Raw genomic sequence first — 27,477 nt, 5'->3', positions numbered from 1 at the left:
TGCAGCTGGATCTGTCTTTGTGTCTTTGTGAATAATAGGAAATGTGATGTAATGTGTTGAAAATAGTCTCGCAGAGAATACATGAGAACCTCTGCTCTCTGGGAACTCAAACATTTCACTGCAACTTGAGAGACACATGTCATTTAACTCTCTGTCCTGTCTTAAGAATCACTGGTGATGGAACAGCTCAGTGGCTGTGAAGTGAGAAAAAGAGCGTGACTGTCAGGTTTTTCAGTGGCATTGGACAAGGTCACAGATATTATGTTTTCCTCCAGCCTCAGTATGTGATTGTGGTAAGAGCAGCTCGCTGTGTTGCTGGAGGGCAGAGTGGCTGCACAATGCCTGCACTACTGCAAACACACACACACAAACGCAATCTGCCACCGAAGAATGGCAATGTGAAACACATCCACCAGTAAATTATATACACACAGACTGAAACCTTTAAAACAGTAGACTCAAATTTGAGTTTACCTGCAGAGTGATGAACTTGAACTCATTATGACCTGTGTTTATACACATATAGTACTGCACAGGTGGGAAAAATGCTGTTGAATAAGAATGCTTTTGCAAATATAAGTTCCAATTGTTCTTTTTATCAATTTACAAAATCCATCAGAGTGAGCTAACAGAAGACATTCTAAATCCAATCAATATCTGGTGTGTTCACCCTTTGCCTACAACACAGCATCAATTCTTCTAGATACACTTGCACAAAGTGAGCGGTTTTGTAGGACTGAAGTCAGGTCTATGATTAACTAATTATACCAAACAGGTGCTAATGATCATCATTTTCATACGTAGGCTGACACACAGTCATTATCTGAAACAGAAACAACTGTGTAGGAGGCTTAAAACTGGGATGCTATTTCCCAATGACACGCATAACATCACACCCCTTTGCAGAAAGAGGATTACAAACACTGCGATATTCAACTGTGGATACTTACTGTATACATGCAGCTCTCCACCACCGCAGGTTCAGGGTGCAGGCCAGGGAAACAACGGGCGATGTAGCGCTGAAGGATGTCAATATCAGACCTGTCTGTCTGCTTGTCTCTCTGGTCTGGGTCTGTCATACTGCCTATATGGTGGCATATCTACAGAAAAGATGTTATTGTCAGTATCCTTTCTATATAATATATATATATATATATATATATATATAATATATATATATATATATATATATATATACACATATATCTCTCTATATATGTATATATATATATATATATATACATATATCTCTCTATATATGTATATATATATATGTATACCAACATACAGTTATCACAATTTGTTATATGTATATTCACACATGTTCTACATCTGTATGGTCTGCATCTATATAATAGTTCTTTGCCATTCACCTATTCACATATAATTACTCTATTCACATAGCAATTGGAGTGTAGTGTCATGCCCAAGGACAATTATCTGTATTCAGGGATTGAACCACCACTGTTCTACCTGCCCCCTAACATTTGTCTGTGATTATATTGAGCATAAACTCGACTACTTCAGTTACTTGTGCAGTTTCTGTCTCGATATTCACTGTCACGACCATCGCCACCAATCAAGTAGCAAGTCCAAGCAGTTTAAGCCCAAAAGTCTTCATATCCACAGCAAACCCAAACCTATTCAGAGCAGCAGGTGCACCATCTGTGCAGTGACACAGAGCAAAAGAAACCACCAGCACAACTTCTCTTGCTCTCTTCACTGAAGGCTGGCAGGCAAAATTACTCTCTCTATTATTATCTTGACGATTTGGATTTAGATGTGAAATGAGTTTGTTGTAGCCCTTCATTTAGTGACAGCGACTCATAAAGCATGTACACAAACATGTACTGAAACTGCGAGTGCATGTTCACCCGCTGTCAGTGAAATCTATTGGTTCAAATCTGTGACAGCCAACCTAGGAGAAACGTTTCCCAAAATATCCCACGACACTTTGTCGCATCACAAAGCTCTGTGCTTGTGAAGTTAGGCTGTTTGTTGGTGAATAAATGCAATTTATCAACAACAACTACATTCATGACGTAGGGAGGAAGGAATGTTAACAGCGACAATGGACAGAAAGTAATTCAAAGACAACATCACTGACAGAAATGTTCAATGTTTCGCATTAACATCACAAAATCACAATGCAAATAAATAAAATATCAGGTGTTAATATGAAAAATAAAGCAATCTATACTATACTACTATCTATCTATATAGATAGATAGATAGATGTTTAGATGTTTCTTAAGTCTATACATTTCAGAGTGATCATGGTAAATGTTCTTCGATATTGTGCAGCTGTTCTTATTTGGTGAATTTGATGGAAAGAAAAGCATCTCTCTCTCTCTCACACACACACACACACACACACACACACACACACACTCACTCACTCGCACATGCACACACACTATGTGACTAATTATAATATTCTTCTCTGCTACATTTTCTTTCAAATGATGTTAAATGGTCCCATCCCTGGGCGCACAGTAGCTTTGGTGACTGTGTCTCAGAGTGAATAGGAGGACGTGGCATCGCCATCTGTGCCCCCTCCCTTCTATGCATGTGGTCTGCTATTAGGCTGTGAGCTCCCGCTGGCCTGCCATGGCGCCCGAAATAGAGATGTGTCATCGAACGCAGCACAGCTCCCACAACTCATCTGATGTTGAGGACGCGTTTCGCTTTACCGATGACTTTGCAGCTGTTAGTGGGGAGCAACTGTGTCCATGTGGCAACATGCCAGCCAAACTGTGGGCCATCTATGTCTGATAATAATAATAATAATAATAATAATTGCAAGAACAACATCTGTGGTAAATTGTCTTGATTCAAAAGAGAGTATATTAAATAGTGCACAGTTAGTTTTCAGCCCTCCAGGTTTGTGTTTGTAAAAATAAGCACTGAAAATGACCTTAAAGCCTGATTTATACCCAACTCACTCAACACTGTAACAAGCAATGTTTCAGTCATCTCAGTCAACCCACACATCTGTGCAAGAAACCAATCTGAGAGCACAAGGGAGTGGTTGTATATATGATATGTGTAAATATAGTGTGTGATGTAAATTTGAACTTGTCACATAATATTTATTACCAAGCTCTGTTTGCCTCAGTGTGCACACATTTAAAATAAATCCACATTACTATAGTCTACTGTAAATCCTCACCAACAATATCTGAGGTGCAGTACAGAATCTAGAATTCATTATGTAAAATCAAAATGGACGATCAGTTGTGTGATGCACCTTCATCAGGCCCGGGTACTCATTGGAGGGGAGGCCATAAATGTGCTCGTCTGTCTCCTCGCTCTCAGTCGTAATGAAGCTGGGGAAGCGCCGATTCACGTCATATGATCCAGGAACCTTCTCTTTCCAGTAGCACACGTTGATCTTCATCACCTGTCATAGAGAGGAAAAACAGTAAAGCCATAACTACCAACACATTCTCCAGCAGGGACCATAAATGATATCAAATCAAATCATTACATTCTTATTAATGAACACTATGCCTTTAATACAATAATCTGAGATGCTGATCACACAGCATGATTGTTGTAGGTGAACCTTGGAGTTGTCACAATAAAAGGCTTCTCTGAAATGTGCAGTTCTTTCACGCAGCACAATTCCACAAGTTTTGAGAGTGCATGCAGTTGTCATGGTAACTTCAGGAATGTCCTCCAGAGCAGTTGCCTGTGAACTTAATGTTCATTTCTCCATCAAAGGCCGAGGTTATGAGAAGGGCAGACATAAGACAACATATATAGACAACATCCACTGTTGTATTTTATTGATGATAAGTTGAATGAACAGAAATATTGTGATGGATTCCTTTAGAAACTCTGTCTCATGTTGCAGCACAATATTGCGAGGGCCTATGTTGCAAGGATCTGTACACAATTCCAGGAAACTTTTACCCATCAAGGCCTTGTTAGGAAAACTACCTGTGTATTATTATTATTATTATTATTATTTCTAGCCTCTTATCATCAGTAACTACAGCACCAGGTATTTGTACACCAGATTTCACTTGTTAAATTTGAAATTCAAACAGTATAAAACATATAATATTTAAAATAACATTTGTTTGAGTTTTTGTCTCAATATCCAAAAACTATATAAAATAACGTAAATGAATAAATAAATAAATGAATGAATGAATGAATGAATGAATAAAACATTACGCTTAAATATGCTCTAAGCCTAGACATTCAAGGGTGGCTTTTTAATATGACCAGTCCAAGGAATCCTGGAGTAATAATCATGCTCTTTAATCAGCCTCTTGATATGTGTCAGGTGGATAGATCATAGTAAATGTGCTCACTAATGCAGATTTTGATTAATTTTTTAACACCATTGGATAGAAATAAGCCCTTTGTCTGCATATAAGAAATATTTCAAAACAAAGGTGTTGCATTTATACTTATGTTGAATGCAATTTAAGTAATCTCAGCGAGAGAACACACTCCACTCAGATAGGCAAGACACTTTTATCAATCACTGGCTTCTGCTTCCACCACACTTACACCTGCCTGAAGTTTTATAGTCCTCTATGTAGAGTAGACTGCAATGACACTATGACTGAAATCCACCAGCTTGGCCCATAGCCACATTGTCCCTTTTAGGTCTTGCATGAGCCCCACAGAGTCTCTTGAAATGATGTTCTTCCAAAACATTGTGGCAATCTACAGATTATTCAGTATGGGCGTCCACACATGCAAAAGTCTCACGCATTAAATATTTATTTTACAACTAATCAATCCTAAACTTGTTGTTATGAGAAGCTGTAAGCCTGAACGAGTACACGCAGGCATAAAATTAGCAGCCTGGTATCAGCACTACGACTACATACTGGTTAAACCTTCAAACACAAACATGCATAACAACAACTATACACACCCTCCGCCTCCTCCTCCTCCTCATCACGTTCTTTTTGTCGCTTCAATAAAAGTGCAATTACAAAGGCAGCACTGCGGCAGTATGGTGAGAATCAGGACTTAATGAAATGTACACATGGTTATACAAATGACGTCGATCTGAAGGTGGCAATAATAAGGACACATTGTTCAAGAGCTCTCAGTGTAATGAACCAGCCGGCCGTGCTCTCGTTCCTCGGGACCATAAAAATTCAGACTGAAGTAGTCTGGCGAGCCAATGAGCTCCGAGTCTGTGCTTTTCTACCTGTTCACTCAGGCATGGCATAGCCCAGCACACACACCCCCCACACCCCCAGCTTGCAGCAAGCCTGAATAATGCAATTCCAATATCAACTCTAGCTCCCCACTAACAGCTGTCTGCTTGTTTTTCCATCACTTTTTTCTTTTCAGAATGTGTGGCATATTGCAAGATGGAGAAAAAAAAACCCAACCCTGCCTTGCTGACTGCAGTTGAATCCAAATGTTTGGACATTACTTCACTCACAGACGTAACACATATAAATGATAACATCATCGTTATGGTTTTGTCATATAAATGCTTACCAAACAAACAGAATATGATCATCTAGTCTCATGTAACATTTTGAATGTCCTCAGCTGTGGCTTTAATGTTGAAGTGTGAAGTGCCCACTGAGCTGGAGCATGACCTTGAATGATGTCATCAACAACAATGTAAAAATGGGCCTTGTCCTTATTTTTTATACTATTTTCACTGCCTTTTTTGCCTTTATTAAGACTCTAATAGTCTAATTTACAGAGACATTAACATGTTTTTTTTGTCACTCATGTACATCAACATGTAGCTCATCTTTTGCAGATTTTTTACTTGTGGTTACCTGTGGGCTCTGAACCACACAGCTACATCACAACTCTATTTATTACCTATGGTCCAGACCATCTTTGATTCTCTACCCCAGAGGTTCCCAACCACTGGGTCCCAATCCCCACTGGAGGGCATGAGGCACTTTTGATTCCATGAATTCATTATCTACCCTTTTATCTGCCACATGAGGGTCACGGGGAGCTGGAGACAATCCCAGCTGACATACAGGTCGAGAGGTGGGGTCCACCCTGGACAGGTCACCAGTCCATCACAGGACTGACACACAGAGACCAACCATTCATGAACCTGGTTAATTAGGGGGTTTCAGTGTGGTATTAGCCTATATTCATTATATTTTTGCTTAAAGGATTTCACTTAATGACTGAGACTTGATGCACAGGTGCAGTTATAGACCTCTGACCTTATCTGAGCATTTGTAATGGTGTAAGTAGGTATATTTTGTTTCCTTTCAATATTAAGTATAAGCATTTCTTGGGTTGTTACAGTGACTATTTTGTATTTTGAAGTGACTGGGTGCGATTCAGCTGCAGCAGGGCCCAGCAACCTTCGATGTCATGTCTGTGTGAGCGAGTGCAGAGCGGATTGCTGCCTTCAAGTGTTCCCGTTTGAATCGGTTTAAGTTTAAACTCAAACACGTCTTTCTAAATGGCAGGTTAAAAAAAGCCAGAGCCTGACCCGAGTCCGAGGTAATGATGTAGTATTTGGCCTGAAGCCCGGCCCTCAGGCTGTCTGGCCCCTCGGGCTCCAGCACAGGGCTCTAATTCTCGCATTAACACCTACGATCAATTTAGAGTGTCCAATTAACCTCTGCATGTTTTTGGACTGTGGGTGGAACACGTGTGCAGAAGAGAAAAACCATACAAACGTCATGCAGATTGTGAACCCAGGTCTTTTTGCTGTAAGGCAACACCGCTAACCGCTACTTTTAAGGGTGTAATAATTCTAATATGTAAAATATAGATGATTCACCATTTAATGTAATAAAAGTGAATATTTAAACGAAAGAAAAAGAGAAAATATTCTCTTTTTTGTATTATTCATTTACGACTCGATGAAAAGAGTGAGAAGTTTTTTCTGTCTAGACTTTTGATTTTTAAGCTGGATTTTAAAATACATTTTGGTATTTACTTGGAATTGTGCATTGTGCATTATTATGGTGACTTCTTGTTTTACTTTGGGTTCACTTCCTGTTTCCTTCCAGTCTGATGACCTAATTAGTTTCACCTGTGTATTGTTTGTGTTCACCTCATTGTGTATTTAGTTTCCCTGCTCTCGTGTTCAGAGCTGGTTTGTTTCTTCCTTGTTCTTTGCTGTTCCTGCCTTTTTTCTGGTGTTTATCCTTGACTATAACTTTTTGCCCATGTTGTTTTTATTTAATTTAATTTTGTTGGATTCCTTTTGGTGTTGAGTCTGAGGTAAGGTTTGATTTCTGTTGTTACTACTCAAGCAATGACAGGAACGATACCTTTTATATAAGACATATTCTCTGTGTTTACACGTTTGTGAAAATATTCAGTTTTAATTTCTTTGTTTTATTACTAAAAGGCATATTTTTATAAAGCGTATATGTTGCACACGTGGCAATTGTCTGATTTTTTTCTCCACTATTAATGCTTTAGAAACGTAATCTGTCAACATGGATGGCCATCATTTTTGCAAGGAAAATAAAGGAGGAGCAGAAATGAAAGGAGAGGACAAAGGCCCTGGTCACAAACGGTGTGAGACATGTTCACCAGCGAAGGTACAGTTCAATTAAAACTTGAACATTTGGGCTAACTGCATTTTATTTTTATATATATGGGCTGATTGTTTTGTCTGGCCTTGTACATGTGTATGTGCAATGCATTTCCAAGGATCATAATATTCACCAAGATTCACCAAACCTTTAAAAGTGATAGTTCTGCATTTTTATGCAGGTTTATAAACATTAAAAGTGCGGGTACCTCGAGTGGCAGCTGTAAGCCGGTGTGGGCCAGCAGGCTGTTAGCCCATGGTCCAGCGGTGATGACTACACTCTTGGCTCGATAAACCCCAGCAGCGGTTGACACTGTCACAACAGGACCAGGCTTGATGTCTGTCACCTTCTCGTTGTCTCTTATGATTCCACCCAACTTCTTAAACTCCTCCTGGGAAGAAAGATGGACAGAATACGCAAGCTTTTCAGTGTTATTCAATAAATGGGGACTTGTGTAGTGATTTCTCTAGGGGAAAAATATTGAGCACGGATTGGATTCTATGATAATTAAAAAACTGAAATCAAGTTTTGCTGTGGGAAGCTTTTTGGGACATTTTTGGTAGAGATTGTGCCATTTGGAGATTCTTGTCCACATAATTTGTGTTCTAGCTTTTCCTGATATATATGATGGCATGTGATATTAGGGATGTAAAGTTGGAGAAAATGAACAATTATGGCATAACATAATAGCAGAACTACTTTAAGTGGATTAATGTAGCTTATACTTGTTTGGTATGGCCCTGTTGTTGTTTTTTTTAAATTCTCAGATGTGCCAATTACTCTGCCAACTGTTTCAGTACAACCAATTATATCAATATAATCACAACTGTAATGCAATTTGCTCCGGAAGGAGCATATTTTATTATGAAAGCTGCAATAAGCAGTTTAACAGGCTGGCAGCTACAAACAGCAGTACAATAATCAATAAACTGTTGGATAAGATCAGGTTTATGCACAAAACAAGCTTGTGGTATATTTGCCTTGTGCAGATAAGTCACACAAGACATTATGATAAGGATATGGAATTACAGAAAGCTGATTTCTCCAGTGATCCTCCTTTAGAGACAGATACCATCTTGGCTATATGTCCATGAATAAGAGTTTCTCACCAGTTTGACACATTACCAACAAACAACAAAGACGTCAGACATGTTTGTTACTGTGACAACTGAGATGACAAGAAACAAGATTGCCTCAAGTGACAAACAGGCTGAACAATAAAACAATGACAATAATAATCACAATACATTTCCTTCAACGGCAATATAGCAAAGCTTCAGTTTATATTTATGATATGTTTAATCACTTTAAATGTTTTATGTCAGATCAGTGATCATTTCCCTTAAAACCACAATTATCTGGTTTCTTTAACATTGATTCAGATATTTTATTTCATTTTTAGCAACTTTTATTGCTGTGTTGACTGATTTTGAAATATTCTAAATGTACTAAGTAACTTCTGAATATAAAGAAATGTCCATTGGACTCAAACCACTGTCAAATGAGCTCACACAATGTTGGTTTAGCCTGTCCCCACACGACTCAGTTTTTCTCAGTATGGCAGTGTTTCGATCTCCTGTGGCCCAATAATATTGCTGCACTACAAGCACTACTAAAGGAAGTAGTATGACTGAACTAGATCTGCAACTAACAATTATTTTCATAATGGACGAATCTGTCGATTATTTTAACGATTAATTGAGTAATCGTTTGGTCCATAAAATGTTGATCAGTGTTTGTCTATCAACTAGATATCAACTATAACTATCAAAATAGTTGACGATTCATTTAGTAATCGATTCATCGAGTAATTGTTTCTAGACTGAATAGGCACAGTTTCAGAAGGGAATTCTATTGCTCAAAAAATCTAGCAGTTCAGCTGTTTGATGGGATAAATGGCTCCGCCTGTCCCTGCACTGCTGCTGTATACACAAAAACAGGACACAAATATTGTATTGTTTCCTTTTCACAAAGACCAAACAGAGCAAACACAATAACATCGTCAACAACAAAAAACACCAAATGTGACACATTGAAGCTTTTAGCTTTTAGATGAAAAACATTGACAAACGTGCCACATTGACTCAATGGAAAAGTATCAACTACAACATTCATCAAGGTTTGATATCAAAGGCTAATAAAGAGCGATTGCATGAAATCTACACAAAATGTTAATTTAGAACTGACAGCTGATCCATAAAGCAAGTGCCCCAGCATCAGTCAATTGAATGTGACACCTCAGTGCAACAACAAAGCAGTATGTTGTGGTTGACTTGGCCGCCACAGTTGACTCCTGTTCTCCCCCAGTGCTTTTTGTCAGCGCTGACAGTGTACACTAATGTGAATTTATTGCTGAAGATACCAATGGTATGAGCTGTTATTAGATTATAACAATGGCCATGGAATACATTCAATGATCCACATCTTTTTTTTCTTTTTGGTCGGCCTTTTCTCTGTATTTACTGTGCATGGAATCAGAAAATGTTTTGCTGCTTTTATGTAACATTAATATCACAAGGTTTGCACTCATAAGATCCTTGTCTACAGTACATCAGATGTCCATTTTGTACAGTTAGGTTTTTGTAAGTAACAGACAATGTACTGTATGTTTGTTTGATTGTAATACAACTGAAATGAGCTCATTATAGAACAACCACATTTCCATGTCTGATACAATTCCTTTATGACAACCTTGAGTATCTAATGCTGACCTTTTTTTAAACCTGTTTTAAACTGCTAAATTTACTATCGAGCCATTGCAAAACCACAAATAACTGGTTTGAAATGGCTCTATTTTATTGAAGCATGGACAGGTAGATCCTCTAATCATATCCTGTATGGATCATGATTCAGGGGTTAAAGGTAGCCATTAGATTACTTTCCTACAGTTTTACTTAAATGGTAAGGGATCGATGGTTACATATTGAAAGCTCCAGCTCTTGTTTGGATCTACACCAAATGTAATGGGTTCTTTCTAGGCCCAAACACCACCTCTCCCCAAAGGTTCATGAAAATCCACTAAGAGACTTTCAATAAACTTGCATCAAACAACCCGACAGACATCCGCTTGAGGTAAAAACATTTGTCCTGAGGTATTTATTAGGTCCAGACTCTGGTTCAAAGTCATTCACTTCCACTCACTGCACTAAAACTATTTGGAGCCGCCCTCCCAACACTCTACAAATGTCAACTGTCTCTTACCTGTACAGTCTTGAGTACACGGTCTGCATAGAGAACTCCAGCAGTAGTGTCCACCAAAGCTTCATCTCCCTCAGTCAGGGTGACATTGGGGATGTGCTGGCTGAAGTTCTCACGGGTCAGGGTTACTATAGGAACCTTGTTCCTCTGCAGGGTGCTCTTCATCATCTGGTAAGTCTGGCTGTTCTCAGGCCCCATCACCAGGAGTCCTGTTTGTCTAAGAGAGAAATAAAATGAAGCTTGTTAAATCAATTATCAAATGTAACCAGGGAATCTATTATCACCTTCAAGTCGCTCTTAAAAACGGTTACATTTATTGGAATGTCATTTAATACAAACAACTATTGATTGGATGGTCCTGACACACATTTACAGATGAAAGGGCATTTTCCCAATTCTCCGACAACTATAGGCTCGTTGACTGTCGACAATTGAACAACTAATTGTCAACTAATCTATGATTTGATGTTTACTTGACAATAAACATAATGTCAACAGATGATTAAGAATGTATCATACTGTATTGTGAGATGATCATGTTAACTTTTAAGTGCCAGATTAATCCGAAGTAGATCACACAGCAAAGTCGTTTAATGAAAACAAAGCAATAATAGTATTTATTGTCAGTTAATTTTGTATTGGATTAGGGTTAGAATCTGTAGACAACACTGAAGCACAACGTATAGTCTGCTGGCAGTTGGTTAATTGTATGTCACACAAATAAGTGTCAACATTGTTGTCCAGGTCAGCTGGACATCGTAGATATTGTAGGTGACTAATGCAAACACCTTTCAAACTATTTGGTATTTTCCTGACATTGGAGTTCTCTTTGTTTTCCTGCATAGCTTTGGCCTTTTCTCTAAAACACCATGCGGAGAATTCTTAGTCTGGTGAGCACATCTGTTTCTTGTGTGACGGCCACTTCTTTTATTAACAGCAGAAATCAAAATGCTTGCAGCTATTGGAAAACAATTCACAATTTGAATAATAAAATAAATGTGAATAAATAATTGTCATTCGTCACCCTGCAGCCAGTAGATGCATTTAGACTGGCTTTGCAAAATATTGTTATATGTGGTCAAAGCTGGAGTGAATTTGTTATACACACGTGTTCACACTGAATGAAAAGCATCTCTTTCAACACGGTGATATCCGATTACCAGAGTTTGTTCATCCTGTATGTCACGGCCTTCTTTTTCCTTTTGAATAAAATAGATATTACGTAGCAATTGACTGTGTGACAGACTGGTGACCTCCAGTCGGTCTCTAACTTAGTGTCAGCTGGGATTAGCTCCAGCCCACTGGCCATGACCCTAAGCAGGAAAGCAGATGGATGGATAAACTAGATGTCAAACAGTGCTGTATCACATGTATACAGTGTTAATAGAATTTTGATAGAAATGCATTAGAGAGGGATGCTTTTTTTTCCACATGAGCTTTATATATGGACGTATTGTACTAATTAACTTTCAAAACCCATGCATGTGCTTCTCTGTGCACATTTTGTTGTCATGGTGTCTTTATGGAATAGCATCTTATAATTTGCTGTGTGTGTGTGTGTGGGCAGGTTTTTGAGCAGCTATCACAGCAGTAGTACTTCTACAAGTATATGATTACATATCGGTTAATTTTAGTTACTCATCTGACTGGAAACTGAGTCAGAACATCTGATTTCCTTCGGAAATGTTGATGACACTTTAATACATGATAAGACAACATTTTCCAACAGAAAATCAAGTTTCAAAACATCTCACTCTCCTGCACCAAAGTCTATACATACAATCAGCGCTGATCGAACTGCAAACACGTTGCCAACAGCCAATGAAAAAGAGTAGGTGGGACATAGGAAATGACGTCCGAAGACAATGAAGTAGCGGGAATATAAAACAGCAATTGTTTGTTTAAACTTTAAATTGACGCTCTCGTAGACATGGTCACTCTTGTGAGAGTATGATGTGTTCAGTTGGCTTCAGTTTGTTTGGAAAATCATGCAGTCTGTGATCCCTCATCAGGCCTGACAGTTAAATGTGTGATCCCCAGTCTTTTCAGTCATCATGAAAAAACTCTGAAATCAGTCAGTGTAAACTCTAAGTTTAAAAAAATTGGTAATTCTCAACCCAACTCAACTTTATTTATAAAGCACTTTAAGCAGCCGTAGCTGAGACAAAGTGCTGTACAAGAAATAAAACAATAACAATACTAAAACAATAAAACAACAAAAATGTTAAAACAATAAAGATATTAAGAGAATAAAAACAATAAAACACTAAAAACAAGGGCAGAGTCTCATGCTGAGTTGAAAGCCAAGGAATAAAAATGGTTTTAAGATGGTAATGACTATGAAAGTTGTGCTGTGTGTCCCCAACTTTATTTTGTGTCACTAAGGTAAATCCAAATAAGGTATTTCAAACACCAAAGTCACAAAATAATACTCCTGTGTGCTGTGATGTAAAATCAGATTATCTCTATGACCTTTGGTGCAGAGAGTGAGCAGCTTACAAACCTCAGAAAAAGCTGTCTAAAAGTGAGATAAAGCCAAAAGATCTCTTGGAATTAAGCAGGTGTACATTTTGTTGGGAGATACTTTTTTAAGTTGCTAAAACATAATCCACACTGGAAGCCATGTTTATCATCCAGCCCTTCAGCCTAGCCCAAGACCTACCATCGTTTATCATTATTAATGCTGCAGCATATATTACATAGCTCCGAAATGTTATAGCCAAACAACAATCAAGTTTTTGACTGATTATCTTGGCAAGTTTCCCAAAAAATTTAAAAACAACCCCCTCATTTTGCAAACGTGGTACAACCTGAGATGCAAACCAGACTGTAAGTAATTGTAAAATAAACATTTGGAGAATGCAGTGCAGGATTAAGACTTTATAATGAAAGCTAAGTCGAGGAAGCAAAAAAGCATTTTGACAATACCAGGGAAGATATGGATGCGATAATGCAAGTGCACTTTGTACGTGGCTTGCTAGTGGTCGTTTCAACATCAGCATTTTATGATTTGATCTAATTTTAACACATGTCTGTGTGTGTGTATGTGTATATATATAACTGTTTTTATGTGAACCTCTATGCCTCAAAGGCAGGTTTGTTTAGCCAAAATGCTGACATCCTGGTTTTTCTCTGTGAAGTATGATTGCCATTTAGGTAAAAAAAAAAAAAAAAAGGAAACAGCTGGTGGGAACGGTAAGATTGTTATTGACAGTGAAGTTGTAAGTGTGCATTTATGTGAATTGTGGTTTGCAATTGCAATTTTGCGTGAAAAAAATTATCCGTAATCTCATTCCCACTCCAAATATTACTCCTTCCCTAGATCTGCATTTTTACCTACAATGACCTTTTATATATTAGTGTGTAACGAAGACCCCAGTTGTTATAAATTGGAGTTAACCTTGGAGATAATCCTATCGAGCATAACTGTGCATTAAATTCCCAGTTGACGGTCGTATAGCTGATTACTGCAGTGTAATAGGTTGTGAAACACAGGCTGTAATTCACTAATCTGCTTGATAGATGACTGATTCGAACTTTGCCAGCAGTGTATCCTGAGGGCTGCTCCGACATCTGTCAGTAGCCATGAGGCACAGACGAGCCAAGCCAAAGGCTTCGTCCATCCATTAAAGGATTTTATGACCGCGTCTCATGCCTGTGTGTTTTGTGTGACACAAGTAAAAGCAGTAGATTGGATAGATTGTAAATATGATGCCTCGTTTAGTTTGCCTATGAAAGCAGGTGATAGATCCGTGCCACCAATTCAGCCAATGCACATATGTGCACACATCGTCATGTAGATGTAGGTGATAAAAATGCCTGGAGGGAGGATTTTAGCTTTGCTCTGCGGCAGATTCCGCGGCTCCATCTGACCCAGAGACGGCAGCAGAGGCAGAAGGAATTGCCCACACCAACCTGGGCATTTCTCATTATGATGCCAGCCCAAGGGCACAGGTGGCTTTTAAGTTGTGGACCCACCAGTAATGAGCTGTAGCACAGGGACAGGAAGGGGCACCTGGGAGCATAATGTGGGCGTGTCTTGGTATTGTGAATCGTTACCCTGTGAATGATGAATTGGTGTTAAATTTGACTAGCTGGTATTTAAACAAACAGAGGAACTTGCAGTGCAGCTGGAAGTGTGTGCACCGTTTGATGCCACTGCCATATTTGTAAACACACAAACTGCTCCAGGAATGAGAATGAGAGGTTCAGCAAGATGAAAAAAAAGCCCCCGAACCTCATTGAAAGGCAGGGGAGCTGTCAAGAGGTGATTCAGTGACACTGGAGGTAATGAGAAAGTCATGCATTTATGACTCCTGTGGATTGAGTTGCAGTTTTTGTGCTTGCATAGCACCTTGAATGTGACAAACCTCTGTGTTCCTGTAGAGCTTTTGGTGTGTTCTGTTTAATGGGTTTTTGTTTCACTGTGTTTCTGCTGACTGCTTACCTGAACAGTTTGACGCCTGACTTCTTCTCCAGCTGAGCCCACAACTCGTAGCACTCCTCCATCATGTGGGTGTAGAAGTCCTGCTCGTAAGCACTGCGTATGATGCGGGTTTGGCCATGGGAGCTCCCTCGTGTGTGGGGCAGGATAAACTGGAATTTATGCACATGATATCATTTGATACAAATGGAATAACTTTGATTGGGAAATGACATGATGCACAACAAATAGCATTAAGTATGGAGCTTGGCAGTATCAACATGTCTAAGAAAAAACTGTACAGAAAGAAACTCTTTTGAACAAAAATGAAAAAAGTGTGTTATTGTCCTGTGTAACAAAATATACACTACTGTATAATTAATTATGCAGATACTGTCCAAGTGCTCCACGGACACAGCATGTTACAGCCTCCACCTCTGCAAAAATCCTAGTGTCTTCATATTATATAACAAGCACTAAATTCAGTCAGTTTGACGTTTGTAATTGAAACTGAGACTTAACCCTACTACTGCTCAGAGAGAGTGAGAGGGCTATACTGAATGTTCAGCATGAGAATAAACTCAGATCTGATCATTCTCAGCAGTTATGGTGTAAAAAAAACATTTTATGTAAATACAGACATGAACGTTTATCTTCTGCTCACTTCTGTGAGGGATTCTCCATCCCCAACTGGAGCTTCCTTAATGTCTTTCTCTAAATAAGTGAGCTGCTATTTTTTGTTTTACTAACCAGCACCTCAGGAGAGGCTTGACCCAAGTCTATGTCTGTCACCATGTCGCTACATTCAGGACTTAAAGGGGACATATTATGCAAAATCAACTTTTTAATCATTTTAATACTTATATTTGGGACTCTGGAGGCCCTACCAGTCGTCAAAGTGTGGAAAAAGAATACTCAGTCCTTTTTTCGTGGTCCCCCTTAGTGTAAGTATAGGCGATAATACACATGATGTTGAATTCTCTGCGCATTGTGACGACAGAATGCGCATTTCACCGCAAATGTTGCCATCCCACCAGTAAGTTTACTCAGAGAGCTCCACCTTAGCTCCACCTTGTCCCTATAAAATGCGAGAGTGCAGGCGAGGGAGGAAGAGCTGTATTATGTCAACGCGGAGGGACAAGTGTGCTGTTGGTGGCTGCACAGTGGAGCACAGTGTTTTACACTAACTTCCAGCCTTAGAGGATTTTATATATGAAGCTAATGTGCCGGATAAAGTCAGCAAACGTGTGTTCGTGTGTTCGCACCACTTTGCATCAGACTGCAGCCAGCGGTCGCCGTGTTTAGTCAGTGACCGAATTTCACCGACGTTCAAACACACACATTTTTAAGAAAAGGTCAAATAGAGCTCATAACTGACCATTCTGACACGTCCTAATTAAAAATATTTGTTCATTTGTACGTCCTCCATGACCGGAGCACAGACTCAGTCTGATACAGTCACATACAGCGGCAGTTTATGCAGCTCGCCGGTGGCGATCAGCGGTGCTGTCCCTAAGTCTTTTTAACTGATTTACATTTGGGCAGTGTTCAGCTTGATCCTTGTGTCGGACGTCTCTTCCTGTGACGCCACTCTCGCTGTTTTCCACGCACGCTGCCATGTTGATATTGTCAGAGAACTAGTGGAGGGAGGGGGAGAGGAATAGAGCTGTAAAGCGCTGTAACGAGGACAAATCAGAAACCCCCTGGAAGAAGTGGGTGAGTGTTTGCCTGTGTCTCATTTGCATGTAAAGGGACCAGGAACAAAACCGAGCGTTCTGAAAGGGGCAGTTTTGGCAAGGTTATTGAATTGCTATGGTGCTTCATCCTTATGGTATTTTTACCAAAGCATGTCACAGACATGTTCATTAGGACACCAGGGAACTATTTTAATTGGGGAAATAGGGTATAATATGTCTCCTTTAAGTTGTGCCCACTGCTCAGACCGGAGAGAAAGCAGGGAGGAGGCGGAGCGAGGTGAAGTTGAATGAGAACCACAGCGAGAGTAGAACTGGCAGCAGCTCTAAGGGTATGAGTTTAACGTGACATTAGTGATATAATGTTTCATTCTGTATCGCCTATGAAAATATTGATTTTAAATTATTTGTTTGGTCATACAAAATTAAATCAGTTATGGCAACAATTTGATTATATAAAAAAAAACAATACTGAACATTTTTTATCAATGAGGGAGTTGATAAATCTTTTTTTTTTCCAATGACGAGATTTGCTGTGAGGATTCTTGAATGCATCTTGCGTGGGAATGCATCCTGAAAGCATCTCTTTAGCTGCTCCTCTTCACAGCTCAACATGCTGCGAACCCCGCATTACTCTTACTAGCTCTCATGTGCTGCAGTCTGTGTGTTTTCTTGAAGTGGAAACCTGGCCCTCAACCAGATTCTCTCTGAATGCAGTAGTAATTTTAAAGTCTGTCGGGCAGGTTTGGCTGGAGCAACAACACCCTTTCCTCCTTCACAGATCATGGTGATATTGGTTTGAGAAAGCATACGCTGATGCAGGACGGAGTGTTATAATACCCAGTGAATGTCAAACTGCTTTTTTTACTTGAAATGCCCATCCTTACAGAGGTGAAGAAATGCCACAGAGGACAAAACAAATCTGAGCCATCGGTTTTAACATTAAAGTTGGGTTTACGGATAGATTATTGCATGCTATTTACATCAGGGAGGGATGTTTAAGGTGAAGAGGCTCTGTTTGTTCACAGCTGCAATGGGGACTCTCTCACTCCTCAGTTCATTCCGTTTACAGCTGAAACACATACAGAATGTCTCCACTTACGATGCACAGGTTCCTCCGGCACACTGGTATGAGCGAGTTAATGACATCTGATTATTCTGACTGATCACTGCACATGTTTACAGTATCAGTTTGTGCACTTCGCTGCAACAATGACACACTGCTGTGCATAGCTTTTACACCTGAGCAGTGCTTGAAGTGGGCCAGCGCTTTTTAATTTTACTATTGTATCGATGCTGTGTTTAGGTTATCTGCCCAATTCATTATTATGGCCCAGAATAATCATTTCTCAGGATGCACTACTTGACGTTCACCCATTCTCACAAGAGTCTAGTGTTTGTTTCTAATATCTAGAGTTTATTGTAAAACATGAACAATATCTGACAGACAGATGATCTGCTGTGGCGCCCCCTAAAGGGAGAACCCGGAAGAACAACAATATACTGTATATTAAGTGTTAATGGTTGGTTATATTCACTGACTCACATTTGTGTCATGGAGGACAGCATCTAACAGGACACCAAATCAAATGGACTGTGTGATTGAAGTTCAAATGATTGTTGGAAAATGTTAAAGATAATCTAAATATACAAGTTGGCAAAGCTTGTATAAAGTCCAGTTTTTAGTTATTCTAATATAGACTAAATATTTAAATAAATAGTTGTGATTATAACTAACATCTTATGGTATATTTTATTTACTGAGGATGTTATAATTTAGTGTTTAATGGTTTAGTAATGCCGACAGATACATTTCCCCATTTCAAGCACTGCACCTGATCACCCTTCTAATATTACTTTACGTACTCACGTAGTAATGTAGTATTTACATCACTCTTCCACTATTGCATTAAGTACTCACACTGTAATGTAGTATTTACACCTGAGTACAATTGTCTAACATTGCTACTAACAACGGTACTCGTGCAATACTTTTAAGTACGTGTATGCAGAGCCGGATTAAATAAATGGACTATACTAGGCAGACTATATTTTTTGGGCCTCCCTCCATCGATGTTATTTATAAATTGAAATCTGAAACTTACCAAAGTTACTAATAAAAGTTAATTCACATTTTACATAGCGTAGTCTTTGGTTACGAGTTGGTTCTTTGTATGCCAAAATAAGTTATGTGTTGTATATTAAACCATCAGACTATTTTTTGATTTTTATTACCGTATTTATACGTTACCACAAGGCTCTATTAAATGCTATTAAATTATCCTTATCCATTGCGAGTGTCATTGTTAAGGCAGTAGTACCAGTAAATCACCAATAGGTGTCAGCATTGCTATGTAAACAGAGCAAATAAGATAAATGTTGTAAGCTATTGCATTTTGCAGAAAATCTTAATTAAATGTGTTGATTAAATTTTATAGTTTAATAAGTAGTCAAATATACAAAGACCAAAAAAATTTGCAGTAAGAGAAACTGTGCTGTAGTGGTAAAGATGTTTATTTTCATGGACAAGCATCACCTCTCTTCCATTGTCTGGTATTCAACACTCAGCAGCTCAGCTCCTGGCCTGGACTGATGTTTCTCTGGATGGTGTACTGTGCAGTGTTGTTTTTGGAAGCCATTCTAGATTTTGTCTTAGTTTTAGTCTTTTGGACTAAAACGCTTATTAGTTTTAGTCACGTTTCAGTCATTTCTATATGTGATAGTTTTAGTCCAATTTTAGTCACGAAAACTCAAAAAAGTTTTAGTCAGTTTTAGGTTTTTTTTTAAAGTATAGTCTTTTAACAAATCCATTTAGGTCAATAAGTATTGGAGATTACTGTTGGGCAGAATACTTTAATCGCCATATTTCAACTTTTCAAGAGTTTTTTTCATGAATTGATGCCGACTTCAACAGTGTCACATAAGTTTGACATGAAATTTCTTCTGCCGGTGGTGCACCGCGACCGACTCTAGATCGGCTTGGAAGGGCTCGGGGCGAAGGTGGTTTACAGCGAACCCACTCGCTGCGGCTTCTCCCGCCCGCCTGCCCCCAGCGCGACTGTCCTCAGAACACCCTGACAGCGTCGCGTCATCAGGACGAGGAGCGTAAATAGTCTTGAAACATGTACACATGTAAAAACACAAACTTTGAGCTTGTGGTGAGTAACGGCGTCCAGACATTATCTACCGCTTCATGTTATGTCATCATGCTATGGGCCTTACGTGTGCACGAGAATACGTGGCTGTCCTTAAAGTTAAGTTCATGGTGCGTTCATGGTTTAACGCGTATTTCCACCGGCTCCACTCTCCTCGCCACGTCACGGTTTGGCACAGAGTGAAGTGTGGGACACTTACCTGCTCAAGTAAAAGAGTCTTCTGGTTCTTCTTGGCCAGCTCATAAGCCGCGAACGAGCCCTGAACGCCGGACCCGATCACCACACAGTCATACTCGCCCTTGGTAGACATCTTGTCCAAGTTTGATAGTAAGAGAAACTACTTCACATCATGTTCAACACACTGTTCTGTAGCTGTTAACGCCCAATACAAAGTGGAGGAGGAACGAACGCGTGTGTATAAAATGTGGCCTGAGTCTTGACTGCCAGGAACACAACATCAAACTTTTGCAGCTCAGGTTTTTGTGAGACTTTGTTTGGTTATGGTCTGGATTGAGGACACAATTATTTTGAGTCTGCCTCTGCGCCAGATTTGGATGGACACAGGGAAAGTGGGGAGCTTAACAAGTCACTAGTGCCTGACGTTCTCTGTGTAGGGTAAATAACACAGATTTATATATAGTTACAGCAACTATTTAACTATACGATTTCCTTCATGTTGTTCATCCACCTGTTCCTCTTCAGGAATGGAATGTTTTTTCCTTGATAAACTTTTTTTTTATTTTCATTTATTCTGTCATGAATACACCCACAACTTTTTTTCTGCCAATATACATAATAATGATGATAATGTTACCATAATGAAATTCAAGGTTGCTCTGTAGCTGAGCATTATTTTTTTTTTAAATAATAAATGCATTTATTATAAATGTACATTTAGGTTAAGTTGAAAGAGCAGCAATTACTGTTATTACATAGCTGTCAATCCTAAAATGTTATAGCCTCTTTACACACTTGATTAATACAACGTCCAATAAAAGAATAAATAATAATATAAAACAAATATACATAAAGCTTAGTTATACTGTATGCATGGTGCATTGTGTGCAAGCTATTTCTGGCAGTCACAGGGTTAAACCATTAAACAAGTTAAACTGTAACATAACTGCATTACAATGAAAAAAGGACAAAGTCCAGAGGCCACTTCAGTGCAGCAATTGGCTAGTTAAGGTCCAACTCTGTTGTTATGAGGGTAAATATATTTCATATTATTATGTTATGCTTTTCTGGTCATGAGGATCAAGTGCTTTACACCACAGTTTTACCATTCACTCATTAACACACACACATTCATACATGTATGTAGCGCTGCCATGCACCTTTTCACACTCATTCACACACTGCTGGCCCAGCTGCCATGAGCGATTTAGGATTAAGGTTAATGACCAAGGATCCATTGACTCGCTCGATGCACCGACTAATCTACAACCATTCTTGTTGGCCTTATATAAATATATATGAATTACATGATTGATTACAGCATAGTAAGAAGCTACAATTCATTTTATTATTTAAATGTACGTATTGTAGCCATACATAAAACACCTGAAATATTGCAATGGTATACTGAATCCTATAATCAGCTTTATACAATTAATGTCAATTGGATAAATTCCTGTTAATATTACACATAAACCACCTGGCTGTCTGGCTTATTTATTTATTTCTGAGTAAATCCAAGTTTGTACAGATTTTTCATCGTTACTGTTTTTGCTTTAAAATGAAGAAAAGGCAAATGTATAACTAAAAAAAACAAAACACTGTATAGTTGTACATGAACACTAGATTTCGCATGTAAAATTTGAACAGTATAAAACATATTTAATTCAACATTTGTTTGAGTCTTCGTCTCAATGTCTAAAAGCAGAAACTATGTACAGGCGTTTTTCCAACTCTCTCCTCTCTGGTGACAAAGATGCTGATTCACCGGCTTCCTGCAACAGTGCGAGTGAAATTACTGTGATAACCAAACGTTGGCTTTAACTTGCAACTTCTCAGCTTTCAGAAACCGTTGGAATGTTTCCGATAGCACAAACTGCAGCGTAATTGCGGTAATACAAATTGCACTTGTTCGAACATGTCGTCTGCGATACACTGTGTTAAAGGGTTAAATCGTTAATACACTATTTTAACATGCAGTAAATGATATTGATAATTATTTTGGAAAAATGGGCAAAAGCACTTAACTCACAGTACATTTTCTGGCCCTTTTCGTGTGAATAATAAGAAAAAAAGGCCAGGTGGACGTTTTGAGGCTTAGGTGTTATACATGTTTTTAAACTTTAACATTTTTTGAAACAGGGTCGGAAAAACAGCCAATTTAATCAAAAGTGATTCTTACTGGGAAGAGCAGTTTTTCCTCTGGGCATGGAGAGATTCAAAGCATTTATCATCAATCTTTTTTTTCCATCCACTAATTCTGTGGACAGCTAGAGCCTCAGTCTGAAGAGTTCTCATTTGCAATCGATCAGTGTTGCAATATCTTGTCCTCAATGACCTTTCCAATAGAAAAGTACAGAGGTTAGGATGTCTCTTCTAAAACCATAACTTCACCTGAATTGTGAAGGCAAAAGTCGACAAAGTTCTATTCTAATTTATCATGTACAGCTGCTTGTACTTAAAAAATAGCTTTCAATATTTTTACATTTATATATAATAATTCACATGATGTTGGTAATGTGCATTGGTTACATTCATTTAGTTGTTTCCTTGTGGCTGAATGAAGGGACTTGAATATAAATGTTGCCATGTGGCATATTGTTCACTGAGGATGGTTTGATAGTCCATTTAATAGTCATATTTTTTTCAGGAGCCTTAACCTTTGACCTGCAACCAAAATGCAAGGTTTGAGAATGATGGTGGTGATTAAAATACTAATATTAGTGTAAACACCACCACCATAGCACCAATTCATCTAGATCTGGTACGAGGGGTTTAGACTTCTAATGGGAGCTCCTTTTAATCAAGTTTTAAAAATATCTGAGCATTGCATGAGGACATTATTACAAACCTTTCCTTTAATTGAAAAATGAACCTTAAGGAATTTCCAGAACTCACTGGAGGTTTTGTATATCCCATCTCTACTCGGAATGCATTGGCCTCCTTCTTGAGGATGATCAGACAATACCTTGGATCAACGATTTTGTATTAATTACTGACTATAATTAAGATGAATAATAATACTAATATTAAAAATATTAAATAACTTTGATAATAAAGTTCCCTTCCCTGATTCAGTCTCATTAATTTAGTATCAACTTAGATTATGATTCATAATTATGAAGGACATCTAAATTGATTAATGGCCCCAAAAGTATGTGGTTTAAGTATGTACAAAGCTGAATATTTTTACATGATTTTTGAAATATGTTTATAATTCATTTTAATGGGGAAAAATGTGCAAAAGATTTATTTCGTCGATTCAGAATTGTTTTTGAAAGAAAATGAAATGTAATGGACAAGAAGAGCCAATGCACTCACTATTCACAACACTGGACGAATAATCAATGCAAAATATAAGCAAATGTATTAAAATATAGGAAAAATTATATATAGTATATAATTAAATAAATAATATTACATATATTAAATTAATATAAATTACATGTGTCTATATACATGTGCAGGGTCCAGAGCTAAAAATAAGAATGCAAACATTATTATGAATATTATATTATTTTAGAAACATTTTCAATTACTTCACTTTACTTTATTATACAGTATCTCTTTTTTTACTCCTTTAATTACCTCCTTTTAACTTCTAAATTCTGTTGTAAGTTTTATATCTGAAACTGTCTTGTTTCTGTAACTATATGCACTATCTATGCTGCTATCTTGACCAGGACTCCCTGGAAGAAGAGATCTTGTATCTCAGTGGGACCTTCCTGGCTAAATAAAGGATAATTAAAAAATAAATAAATAAGAAATGTAGAAGCAATAATGTCCCTATGGATTAATTAGCAAACTCTTATCTTATACATATTCAGATGTTCCTCTCAACCTCCCATCAAGTCTGGCATAGCTGCATAACAGATCGCAATTATGGGACACTTGCTCCAAATGCCAAAGCATCCATTAAATAAGATGGTATCATTCAACGTCACAACTGATTATTGTTGGCTACTTGGGGGCAGAAAGTTGGGCATGCACTAGTGTGACACATCATTTCGATGACAAGATATTGTTTTAATAGCAAATGCATCTGCACCTCTTACAGTGAACTCTAGTGAGCACATTGTTGCACCACAGTCGTTATAAATAGCTTGTTTCCAATCAGAAAATAATCAATACATTGAATAATAAAGTGCTGAAATTCTTTGGTGCTTGGGCCCAATGTGCCAGATATCAAAGGCAGAAAGAAACAACACATTTTTAAAAGACGGCTATGAGATAATTGGCTAAAAAGGCAGGTTCATGCTTGAGAGGAGATGGAAACAGGAAGCTTTGGAATGAATCTGTGATTGAACGTGCAACAGAGGAGTTGTCCTGACAGTTCTTTTCCTAGCTGTAGCCTGATTTTAACAAGGTAAAAGCACATTTGGATTTTAAAAGTGAATGTGGTTGGTTTACTTATGCATTTCCTGTAAACTACTGGCTTACTGAGAGTGTGCTGTGCCTGTGCTACAAGAGTCAAAGCCCAAAACAAGTTTTATGTCCTCAGGTCTCATTATTCAGTGGTTTTTGCTGGTTGTGTTTTCACATTCACTGACTTGGCAATACCCATGGAATGTAACAGCTTGCTGAGGACACAAATGTGGATGAGGATGGTGAAGCATGTGGTTTGGTCTGAGATGTGACGTCTGGCTGCTGTCAGGATCTGCACTCATTAAAGACTTGAAGACATAAAGGACATAAAAGCCTGATGAAATGTTTTGGATGAACATTTGATGTTCGCACAGGCCTTTGTTTCAATTTCTGTGTTTTATTTTGAATTTGTCTTTTAAGTTGTCATAATATTCGCGTTGAGGTTCTTCTACTTTTCAAACAGTTTGGAGTTTCAATCAGGTTTTCTTGCAGGTCATCGCCCGTTGGGAAGGCCAGAGCTTGATCCCCAGCTCCACTAGACTGTGTCCCTGGGCAAAGACACCTGAACCCAAATTACTCTCACAGAGATGCGTGACAGAAAAAGCCCTGCATGTAAACGTGTTGGGTGAATGGCAAAACTGTAGTGTAAAGCACAGTGGTCAATTCGTTTTTTTGGTTTTGGTTGTTCCCTTTTCACGACCTGGTCGGAACAAGGGCATTTTTTTGCATGTTCTCTGTGTGTTTGTGGGTCTTCTCCTCCCACAGTATTAAAACACACAGAGGTTAATTGAACACTCTCAATTGCCCTTAGGCTTGAATGTGAGAGTGAATGGTTGATTTTTGTCTCTGTGTTGGCGACCTGTCCAGGGTATACCCCGCCTTTTGCCCTGTGTCAGCTAGGATTGGCTCCAATGATCCATGACCCTCATGTTGTGGATAAAGTGGTACACAAAGGATGGATGGATGGATGGATGGATGGATGGATGGATTTTACTTTAGATTCTCCTTCCTTTGTGTGTGTGTGTAGTGTTACCTCCAGCTCTATTGTTTTCCCTGATGGTCCTCACCTGTTCCTAATTGTTTTAACCTGTGTCTCCCTTTAGGATTTAGTATCTGTGTCTGTATCTGTGTACTTTACTCCCTGCCAGTTTGTCTTATTAACCTGGCGACCTTGGCTTTAGTCCTGGGTGTTTTGATTTTGGTTGCCTGATCTCCCCACTGGTTTACAATAGTTGTTTTTTCTTGCCTCTTCTACGTTTGGGTCCTCCCCGTTCTTAAAGCTTGAGTCCATAATTTGTTCATATCTTATTCTTTGAATTCCGTCTCCTGTCCTGATGGCCATCAAGACTGAAAGTCACTATAAATCTCCATGGTTCCCACCCTTTCACATTGATAGGTTTTATACCCAGTTGTATCAATCAAATGTCATATAAACAGTATGATCATAACGTGTTTAATTTGTTTTTGTCCTGTTGTAAACTGACTCATCATCTTCAGTGTTGTACTCTTTAGAAAGCATTATGAATACTGCATACGCTGCAGAAGTAGATGCAGATTTTTAATGTTAATCCTTAATGACCCTAATGGAGAAATAAAGTCCAGCATACAACATACAACAGCATTTGATAAAAGAGGCTCTAACCACACCTGGAGTATGCTATGTGAGATGAATTGTGGGTAAACAGTGGCCTGTGAGGGTAATGGCCTCTGTCCTGGACAGCAGGCTGAGCAGATGGATGGTGAGGAAGGACAGATCTGCAGAGGGTCGGATGGTCAAACACCCCGCTGTTCCACCGTGTCACATACACACAAGTGTGAACCTCCCCACAGTCTCCATCCTGTTATATTACACCACACAACATTAACTCCCCTCGGCACACATGGCAGTAATGTTGCATATTTCAGAGTATTTATGTGATACTATATTTCTAAAACTCTAGACAGGAAGTTGTCGTAGGCCAAAATGACCTGGATATTTTTCTTGCAGTTATTGGTTTCCATTTATTCAATGACAAGGTGAAGATTAAGATGTGTTGATTTGCCAAAAATGATTTCAGCACAATAGGGTCTGAGTAGGGGTCTGAGCAGGTCCAGTGATGAGGTCACTTTTTGGAGAACAAAAACAAGTGTGAGAACAGGAAACAGAATGGAGCTGGATGTGCCAGAAAACACATTGTAAAAGGTCAAGATAAGGAATCATGAACTTTACTCTGGGCTTGTTGTTTTCTATCCATATTTATGTTACTACTTCTGTATGATAATAATAGGTTTGGCAAAGTTTGACACCTGGAGCACAAAAAACCGAGCAGCTCAGTGCTTCAGTTAAAAAACAATCATGAGAATAACAGAACAGTGACTACCAATCCCACTGTGTGACAAATGCCTGCGTCCATGGCACCAGAAGATTCTGCAGGTTGACAACATGAGAGGGAAGTGTTGCACAACAAGAATTTAAACCAGGCTTCATACGGCACTTGATTGAACCACACCTGACAGGTGATGCAGTTAGTCCATTCAAAATCTTATGTTTTTTGTTTTTTTTCCAAAACACTACCATGTACTATTATTAATTTTGTTATATCCTCTATATAAAGTGGATGGATGTTATAAAAATAACTAATTCAACAAAAAATAATGATATCTGCCTTTTTCCACAAAGCAAAAGAATATGAAAATATGTATTTATTATATAACTAGAATCTAGAGGAAAGCAAGATGCAAATTAACTAGGGAGCTCTCAAATTCTTATATTATTAATGAGTGAAGTGGGAACTTATGTGTTGACTGAAGCACAATGCTGGAGTCACTGCTTGTTCAAAAATAACAACACATTCGACAATGCATGTCGTGCATGACTGATGACTAACTGTAAGTTATATTTATTTTCCAACATGATTTCAGTAAGAGACGTGCGCTCAAAGACACCCCTTACTATTTTAATAAAGAAA

General features: G+C 38.5%; 1 protein-coding gene across 1 annotated transcript in view; it reads right to left on the bottom strand.

The window, feature by feature from the left end:
- Positions 1 to 20,361, bottom strand: part of pipox (pipecolic acid oxidase) — a 33,244-nt gene extending 12,883 nt beyond the window's left edge. Inside the window, exons 1-6 of the mRNA XM_058634897.1 lie at positions 20,187 to 20,361; positions 15,163 to 15,311; positions 10,719 to 10,932; positions 7,726 to 7,908; positions 3,251 to 3,403; positions 951 to 1,100 (exon numbers count right to left, since the gene is read on the bottom strand). Coding sequence (XP_058490880.1) covers positions 951 to 1,100; positions 3,251 to 3,403; positions 7,726 to 7,908; positions 10,719 to 10,932; positions 15,163 to 15,311; positions 20,187 to 20,297 — 960 coding nt within the window. The 5' untranslated portion in view covers positions 20,298 to 20,361. The remainder of the gene's footprint in view (positions 1 to 950; positions 1,101 to 3,250; positions 3,404 to 7,725; positions 7,909 to 10,718; positions 10,933 to 15,162; positions 15,312 to 20,186) is intronic.
- Between the last annotated feature and the right edge of the window lie 7,116 nt (positions 20,362 to 27,477).

Source organism: Solea solea, chromosome 7, assembly GCF_958295425.1.
Source record: "Solea solea chromosome 7, fSolSol10.1, whole genome shotgun sequence".
NCBI classification, from domain to species: Eukaryota; Metazoa; Chordata; class Actinopteri; order Pleuronectiformes; family Soleidae; genus Solea; species Solea solea.
This window is presented reverse-complemented; position numbering and strand designations above follow the sequence as displayed.